General features: G+C 35.4%; 1 protein-coding gene across 1 annotated transcript in view; it reads right to left on the bottom strand.

Moving 5' to 3' along the window:
- Nucleotides 1-1,125: 1,125 nt before the first annotated feature.
- LOC107745430 (uncharacterized) overlaps nt 1,126-10,027 on the bottom strand; it is a 26,785-nt gene continuing 17,883 nt past the window's right edge. Inside the window, exon 9 of the mRNA XM_016559311.1 lies at nt 1,126-1,221. Within this exon, the coding sequence (XP_016414797.1) occupies nt 1,159-1,221 (63 nt within the window). The 3' untranslated portion in view covers nt 1,126-1,158. The remainder of the gene's footprint in view (nt 1,222-10,027) is intronic.

Here is a 10,027-nt window from a genome sequence, read left to right as displayed (position 1 = left end):
GTGGAAAATTTGTTAATTATCACTTTGCTTCTTTGATCCATTTTTATACTGATTGACAATCATGTTGATATCTTTCTCTTGTATTGTTTGCATTTTCACAAAATTACCCTCTTCCTCGTCCTCCTGCTTCTTCTTCACTGAAAAAGGTTGTGCTGCTTACTGAAATCTGAAATATGTGGTGTTTTTCAAGTTTTTTGATGATGAACCGAAAGTTTGGAATAGATTAAAAATATGAAATAGAAAATAGAAATGTGAATTAAAATGATTTTAAATAGCAATGTTTATTAATTGTAAACATCTTTACTGTTTTTTGTTTTTAATAATTTTATTGTACAATTTGTACATTACAATGCAAGACAGGGATCATATCCCACTTACTAACATTTCTTATTTCAGTTTTCTTCTACTGCCACCATGTGCTGAAGAAGTGCATTTACAAGTCTTTTCATGAATTGCAATAAAGATTCTTGAATTGCAACAAAAGCCTGTCTAGATGGTACTTTTAAACTGTAAAATAATAAAAACAAAATGTAATAAATATAATTTAAAACGTCATATTTCAATTGACACACAAAAATTATTATTATTATTATTATTATTATGCTGCACTGTTTCATTCAGTGACTAATTAAACAAAATCTGATTTTATAGCTTCCTGGGTGTTTGTGATTTCAACTAACACACCTACAAAATAATTTGATTTTATGTGCTTTTTCCCCCTCAACTATATCTGGTCATATTCAGTTTACTCTGTAGATCTGATTTTGTACATCAATCATAGAACATACAGTATGCAGCAACACATTTCACACAAATTTGTATTTTTATATTCAGGTACATTTTCATGCGTTTCATGTGAAAAGAGTTGTTAGGAAGCAAAAGCTGCATCAGTGTTTGTCCACTAGAGGACAGAAATTATACAACATTAAGATCAGCGGCATATCAATATCTTGTGAATATGTATTCATCAAGCAGATGTTTTTTTGTCAAAATTAATAAAAACAATACATTCATACTTCAGCATGAATACAAAGGCACTATAAATTCAGATTGCATTTACAATTTGACATTCAGATCTGATTAAGACTAGAGGATGAGAAGTGTGTGTGTGTGTGTGTGTGTCAGAGTGATTGACACTTGTGGGCGGGTCTTATATTATTAAAGTGAACTCGTCCCCTCCTCCTCATTCACTACATCCACATCCTCTACATTCAACAGTGTAACTGTATCTCTACAGTTACTGATTCATTCACTTCTGTGGAACTTGAATAAAAATACAGAGATAATAAGAGAAAATAAAAAGAGAAGATTTGGAGGTCAAACTACCTTTACAAATAAAATGCTCGAAATCATTTCAATCTCATTTGCTGAAAAGCTCACAATAAGCATAGAAACATACAAGTAGATGTCAGGACGTCTCCCTCTCTTCTCTGCTAGTTTTTTATTTTATTTTCCCCTCACGCTCCAGTTGTTCATTGTCTCACAGCTGTCTCTACTCTTTTCTTGATTTCTCTGCTTTATATTCTTCCCCTTCTTTGTCAGTGAGATTTGTGCTACTCATGTTCTCACATTCACACATACAAGTTTTAAATTTGTATATTAAGCAGTTTGAGCTGAATTAACTGCAGAAACAGAACAATAGAATGTATGAGGAAGAACAGTGATTGTTATTACATTCACAGACTTGAGATACTCGCCTGACTTCACTGCATGTCACAGAAAGAGGAGAAAGAAGAAAAATGAGGAGCAATGATAAGTCAGTAAAGCTTCATTAAACATGAGAGCAAGCATTGGTAAGAATGAACTACACATGCACCTTAAATATGTCATATTAATTAATGTAATACAGTTATTAATAATGTATGTCACAGTATTTTTTCTTTTTATGACTACACCTACATATGTGTCAGGGTTGCTACTGTGAGGAATGAAGGAGCGCGGAGACGTAGGAGAATCACACTAAACAGTCTTTAATAATCCACAGAAAGGGGTAATACAGGCAGGACACACACGTAGCACTTCCATGAAGACGTATAACACTGGACCAGGAAACATGGGTCAGACAACACTTTAAATACATGGCTTAACGAGGGGTAATTGGTGAGCACAGACGAATCAAATGAAGCAATAAGACAAGAGAGAAACTAAGTCATGGAGCACATGGGGAGAAAAACACACACAGACTGGTCCATAATCCTGACATAGTCCATAGTGGCTTATTTTACTGATATATGAGCACACACACACACACACACACACACACACACACAATTTTACTTTTTTTAAAAGGGTTAGCTTTCAATTATATTAGTTGCAATAGTACTTTAAGAAGTACATTCCACTGTTCAATAATAAATATATTTCTGTTATCATTTCTTTAAGTTACACAGAACTGTTGTTTTTGGGTTGTTGTGAAGACGTTTGAGTTTCAGTGTGTATATGATACTATGAGAGTTTAATCAAATGAAATAGTTCATATAGCAGTGTTTGATACAATTAACATCAGATATATTACAAAAATGTATGTCAAATGACAACAATTGTGTTACTTTCGAATTTTAACAAAACCATAGAATAGAGAAGGAACATGGCACTGGCCAGAACTGAACCTGCATCTCTGGTGTTTTGACATGCTGGAAACATGTGACTGCTAGACCACACTTTGCATAAATGTTTGTTTATATGATAATCTAGTTCATATATATAGTATTTTATAATTTTATTTTATTTTTTTCTAAAGCATAAAGTTTATAAAATCTAACAAGAGAAAGCACAATGAAGACTTAAATGATCTTCAGAACAAACCCTATAGGGTCTATGAGCTGAAGAAACCACAGAAACAGTCCAACAGAATGAATGAAGAACTGTGATCATTATTACACAGAAAGTCTGGAGATACTCACCTCTGATATAAACAATACATTTCCTCTTGTATTTCTTGTTAATCAGTAACTTATAGGGTCCAGTGTGTTCAATTCTGGTGTTTGTGATGGTCAGAAATCCAGTCTCATCCAGCGTCAGTCTGCTCTGTATATCCCATGAAGAACATCATCATATGAACTGATATCTACACTCCCTCCTTTGATTTTAGCTATGAGAGAGTCTTCATTTCCAGACTGTTACTCTATCAGATCACCTGTCTGTATTTTAGTAACACAGTGTTTAGTTTGACATCGTCTCCCTCCATCCCTGACACTGTCTCCGCTTCATGTCACGCAGCAGCACATAGAAACAGAAATGAGGAGATTACTAGTGAATGAACAGATAAACATCAGAAACACTGAGAAGATGCTGTGTGGTTCTTCACATGTGCTTCTAATAATCAGTTTGTCATCTCTTTTTCTTAAATAGCTGTAACAATTTACAATAATGTTAACATAGGAAAACACATAACTGTATGTAACTCAAATATTGTACATAAGAGGTGGAGATCTGTCTAAAAACCATGACACATATTACATCACTACATAAATCTGTCATTATTTGACATATTGACATATGACATATTGTCGTGACTATCACAAAGAGTAAAAAATGGGGAAGACACCAGAAATGCATCATAAAATTATTCCATATGACTTGCGCACTATGAGTACACATACAACAACTTTAATTGCACATAAGTGGTTATTTGCTTAAAATATTACACTTTGCTGCAGCTTTCTAATCTCCTTTTTTTTGTCTACACTTTCATATCACACAATAAAGCTAATTTTTCTGTTGCTTCTGAAATACTTACGTATTTCAGTGATCTTGTGGCAATAGTGAATCACACCAGCAGAACAACAACAACAATGCCTGCTACAGCAGCTGGAGACAGATCTGATACTGTAATGATAAAGAGAGAGAGTCATTAGTGTGAATGTGTGTCTGATCTATAACAAACACTACAAACATCAGCACTGTATAGCCTGTAGATCTGTTAAGTATAATGATTATGATACTTACAGCACATATAAACAATAACAACAGTGATGAAACTTACATTTTAAATTAGGGATGGGCATTTTGGGCAATTTCTCATTTCAATAGGTTTCAAAAAGAAGTACTCGGGGTGCGGGGCATGGCCATCATGAGATAATGAAAATATCTGAAGACTGTTATGAAAATGAATGTTAAAAATAAATATACGACATGAAAACCTGTTTATGAAAACACAAACACTTGATTAGAACACTGTTAGATTACCCACTGTTAGAAGCATCTAAAAGGAATAGCTGCCTTGAAGCTATTTGAGGTGAAGCTGAAGAGTGACTTTATGCCAGTAAACTGAAGCCCCTTCTATGACATCCTATGACTTAGTTACATCACATAGACTTGAATCTGCACAAAAGGATGCAAATGCCAGTGAACTTTAAGTTTCCTCTGCTGCATCCCAATTTGCCTACTTATTCTATCCCCTAAAAGTATGTACTTAAAAAAAAAAATAATAAATTTAAAAAAAAATTTTTTTTGAGTGTAGCATAATCAAGCTTTGGGGAATACTACGACGTCATAAATTGAAGCATATACTTGCAGTGTAAACCGGCCTGTATATCATCCTGTCACATTAACACTTACATCCTCATATAAACTATCCAAATTTCAATTCTTCATTCCTTTTTGGAAAATAAATAAATAAATAAATTAGCATGTTGATTTGCCAGTCGTGTGTCTTTCATGCGAGCCCTTACAAAACTAACCATGATTTTATTATAGCAAAATTGTAGCAACCATGTTATTTTGGAAAGAAATAAAGAAATAAAGAGTAAATGGCAAAAAAGTGCTGTTCGTATGCTTTATAAAAGTTCACAGTACTATTGGTAACGTCTGTAAAATACAAAATATCATTAAATAAATTTGTTTTCACCAGGTTAGATATTAATTTACAACTCAAACCCCTCTCAGGGCGTCTCGGCTAACCGTCGGGCTCGCGAACATCCGCCATATTTGTAGTTCTTTTTATTCGTGTTTGTAGTTCTAATCTAAACCAAATTAACTCTCCAGAGTGTGCGCGGATCCACACTTCGAAAACACAGTACCGGTAGTTTTGGCATACTCTTTTCAACTTACACTATGCTTTGAGACACATTCTGATCGCACATAGGCCTACTTAGATATTTTTTACATAGGGATGCCATGGTTTTACTACAAATTAAATTAAAAAAACATGGTAACTTATTAAACCATGGTAACCACAAATGAACCATGGTTTTGCTACACTAACCATAGTTTAACCATGGTATTTGTAGTAAAACTGTGGTTACACAAATGGTAATTAATACGCCAAAAAAAACATGGTTACAACACTTTTACTACAATAAAACCATGGTTAATTTTCGTAAGGGCGCGCTCCTCTCACTCACACGACTATTCTCCATCTCTACACGTTTCTATCATCCTCAGCAGAATGATCCTCTTCAGACCCCTAGCGGTGCATTTCCACATTGCATATAAAATTAACTATCAACGTTCTCAACACAACACTCATACACATGAAAGCAAAATAACATCAGAGTAACATCTGTCATTATCAGTTAAACAGATTTCCTCATCACTAGAAACATTGTCAAGCTCAAATTGTGTGTCGTCCAGCTGTGTGGTGAACAAATCAACCGTAAAACAGGCCAAGGATCTCAATACTGGTCCAGCTACAGGTACGTCAGCTGTGATGTTTCAGATTCTTTGGATTTTTGTTAGTGTTTATTTACCAGAGTGATCTCTTATCAGCAGTGATATTAAATAGTCAAGTTTTAAATATCATGTCATATCTAAACCAGGAAATGCAAGGTTATAAAAAGTTGATTAAAGTCTAAAATCACACTGATTGTTTTGTCCAAACACAGCCAGATATTCATAGTATTACATATTCATGGATGCTCAAGCTCTTTGAAAGAGTCTGTCCTTTTCAGCGCTGTTGTGATACTTTTGAAGCAGTGATTCGATTGGTCATTGACTACACATCAGAATCAGACCCATGGAGTGAAATCAGACCAACGGTTTGTGTTTACAGTAAGGTTGAGCTCCAGCTCTAAATGTGTGAATCAAGCCTGTTTTATGGTTTATATTCCACTTGTGGTGTCGTCTGCTGCTCATCTTAGGAACCACACTCAGTCTTGGGTTTTGATGCCAGGAGATACACTATATAAATAAGGAGACCAATATCCTTGCTTTTTAATTTTCCTTATCACTGACAAAAATTAATCCACTATTGCATATAAATAAGGAGACCAATATCCTTGCTGTTTAATTTTCCTTATCATTTCCCCCCTTGCGCAATGGTCAAAACCATGTGCATCTGCAATAAGAATATTCAAAAGTGAAGTAGGTGCTACCATGTTTCCTTCATGTGTACGCCAGATCTCTTGTGAGTCTTTTTTTAGCTCCCCTTCGGTGCCACATTGATTGTTCATAGGGGCCTGCTTGTTGTATTCGAATTATATCCTCTAATTGAGGTTGAGGTTTGATAAGTACTACAGGTACTAATACTGCTACTTGACACCCTGAAGCTTTTTCAGCTTCTATATTTGCTGCATTGTTTCCCTTAATATCATTAATAACATAATAATTTCCCTTCTTGTGTGCCTGACATTTGATTATTTTTTTAAAAATTATTATTATTATTATTATATATATTTTTATTTTTATTTTATTTATTTTATTTTTTTTTTTAATCTCTTTCTGCCGATATATATTCCTTCTGGAGAACACCAAATTTGTAGCCCCAATTTACATAATGCATCTCTTCCTAACAAATTGATAAAAGTCTGATTTGATACCAGAATGGGTATTGTTATGCTTTGATTTTTTGTTTGTAGACACACTGGATCTGTCATTGGAATTAATTAGCCACATTTAAGTGATGGACCAAGAGGGTGCGCAGCTCTTAACCACCCAATATGGAATTTATTTATTTTCTCATACATTCACCATCACTCATACGGACATGCACACGGACACAGAAACAGTTTCAGTCTCATACAACAAAAACACCATCTAGTTTCTATTTAGGTCACCTATTAAGGCCTTCCTAACTTTATACCAAATCTGTGCATGCAGTTATTTCTTTTGGCATCAAAACCCCTTTTTTTATTTATTTTCTAATTCTGGAAGAGCAGATTTTAAGTGTCCTTACCACCAAGGGCAGACCGGCAAACAACACACACCAACTATATAAGCAAAATTGCTTTACCTATTCGGTGTGTGCTGCTCTCCAAAAGCCAGCCCAAAGTGGTCGTTCACTCTTCTGCTCTTTTCCGTCCCATCTGGGGTGCCAATTTGTGGTGTCGTCTGCTGCTCATCTTAGGAACCACACTCAGTCTTGGGTTTTGATGCCAGGAGATACACTTTATTACATCATCAATGAGAATAAAGCGGGTCCCTTCGCACCCTTGATTAAAATTGGGAGTTGTGCAGCCAGTGGTCTGAGTGCCCCCTTTTCTCTGCCCTATTCCCATTTTCTGCTATCAAATAACTCCTCTTCTTCATTCACTTCCGTTGTACTTTCGAACAACTTACTCCTCCCTCTTTCCAATCTATTTACCTCTTGTATTTTTTTCTCATTCTTTAATTTTCTCTTCTATTTCTTCTACCCCTTCCTCAAATTTTGTTTTATTTTGGTTTGTTTTCATCTTCTCTAACGCTATTAAAACTGTCTATAACAATCCATCTGTAAATATCCTTCACTTTCTTTTCTCTCTTGCCTATTTGTTTTCACAGCTGGTTCCTTTTTTTCTTTTTCTCCCAGCTCTACTGGTCCTTACATTTGCCTTTCTCCAGTTGAATTTCTCCTGTTCCCTTGAGGATTTGGAATTCTCCGTCTGTGGGCAAATATGGGGGTGGCTCAGAAAACAACTTTTCTCCCTTTCTTTTTGTCTCTTTCTCAGCCTCGCTCAGTTTCTTCCTGCTTGTTTTATACTTTTTAATATGTCCTCCCCTTTGGTTTTAAACAGGGCTATCACTTCTTTCTCTTTTCCCCTTTTTGCTTCTCTTTTTTCTTGTTTCTTACTGATACTCTTAGTTTTATGGGTTTTTTTTTATCAGAGCTTCCTCTCACACTGTTATCTCAAATCAAAGTGTGACCACTTTGTCTCCAACAAACGTTATGGTAAAGAAAGAAAGCCCCCACTTATGTTTTCCAGATGTTTCTCATCTGTGGTCTGTACATTCTGCCACGTAGGCATTTTTACACACAGGCATATGGGATTATAATGGAAGTAGAACTGGATATTTAAATGGCTATATTCATAATGATTATACTTGATTAATTCCTATTTGGATTAATAAAAATCTTCTACACACTCTGCTCTAGTTTGATCTTCATCTCTCATCATGACTATTTTAACATATTTTCATTCATGTCTGTTGAACCCCATGATCTACAGATGTTTGGTCTGATCAAGTTTCTCTGTTGTTAAAATCATTGTTTGGTTAAGTCAGTGTTTCTCTGCTTCCCACAGACCACAATGAAACTCCACAGAGCAACTAAACCACTGACATCAGCTGCATCAGTCACTAAATAACCACATTAAATGTTTTTAGCAAGATATGAGCTCAGCACAATAATCTGAATGATTCACATCAACAAAACATGTATGTTGTGCGAATATAGATCAATTGAGAGCAGATGAGAAAGAAAAACTGCAAATTTAAAGACATTTTAACCGTAAACAGGCTGCAGTGTAAAGTGCTTCTGTTAAAATCATGGTACTTAATGTATTTTATCAGGGGTTTATAACCTGTTTAATGGTGTACACAGTACATCTCTTCTAAAGACCCTGCTGGAGCGTTAACTAGTGACCAAACATGGAAAAACAAGGCCTTAAAAATTTTTTCTTTTTAATAATCTGTACATTAGTTATTAAATATTTCCATAATCTTCTAAAATCTATATTTTCCTAAATAAGTTATGTGTAATATTTATCTTTAAGATTTTTCATACGGATGATGATTGAAAACCTTTTTGTTCCCAAAGATGGATTCATGAAATGGTCTCCTTCCATTAACATTTTGCTATAATTATACTAGAACAGGGGTGCCCACCCTGTTCCTGGAGATCTACCTTCCTGCAGAGTTCAGCTCCAACCCTGATCAAACACAGCTTAACCAGCTAATTAAGATCTGAAGGAGCACTTGATAATTACAGACAGGTGTGTTTGATCAGGGTTGGAACTGAACTCTGCAGGAAGGTAGATCTCCAGGAACATGGTTGGGCACCCCTGTACTAGAACATTCATAACACTTTATTGTTAAGAATTTACAGTACATGTATTCTGTAGGTCACTGTGTATTTTGAGTTCTCTCTTCTCTTCTGGTTAGCATGGTCTGTTAGTCTCTGCTGGTTAGAACTACACAGTCTACACAGTAACTACACAGACATCTTCCATTGAAGGCCGTTCAAAACAAATTTGTGTATTCTGATTAAATAAAGCCATATGCAAACAACATATACATTTATAGTATTTAACTATAAAATTTTACCAGTGAATCATTCTTTCTTGGATGCTTTCAGGATGATGTTGTTCAGCAACATGTGACTCTCATAATGCAGATGACTAGAGGTCTACACGGAGGACCCGAGACCCGACCCGGGATCCGTACGGGTTCGGGGCTATATTTTAAATGGTCAGCCGGGTCCCAATCTATTAATTCGGGTCCCGGGTCTGTTTAACATTGTGTGTAATACCCGAATCGATCGGACTCAGAGAACACCCGGCCGTTATCAGAGTCAGTCAGCGCTGTGCGTGTGTTGTTTTGTAACTTTCAACTTGTAAAATTAGGATGAGAAAAGTGTGAGTCGGTAATTTGAAATAAGAATTTAATAATAATAATAAAATAAAAAAAACACGAGTGACGTCATCAGAAGCAGGGTGGGCGGAGTTAATGCACACGCACGGTGATGATAGCAAATAAGTAAAGCTAACGTCAGCAGCCATGGCACTGGACGAGCAATCGTTATTATAATCCAAATGGGCAAACAGTCTAAATTATTATGCAAGTTGACTCGAGATACAAAAAATGCAAAACTGCAAAGTCGCATTTGTCATCC

This window comes from Sinocyclocheilus rhinocerous, unplaced genomic scaffold, assembly GCF_001515625.1.
Source record: "Sinocyclocheilus rhinocerous isolate Xijiao unplaced genomic scaffold, SAMN03320098_v1.1 scaffold3485, whole genome shotgun sequence".
In the NCBI taxonomy this organism is placed as follows: domain Eukaryota; kingdom Metazoa; phylum Chordata; class Actinopteri; order Cypriniformes; family Cyprinidae; genus Sinocyclocheilus; species Sinocyclocheilus rhinocerous.
Note: the sequence above shows the minus strand (reverse complement) of the source record. Positions and strands in the feature narration are given on the sequence as shown.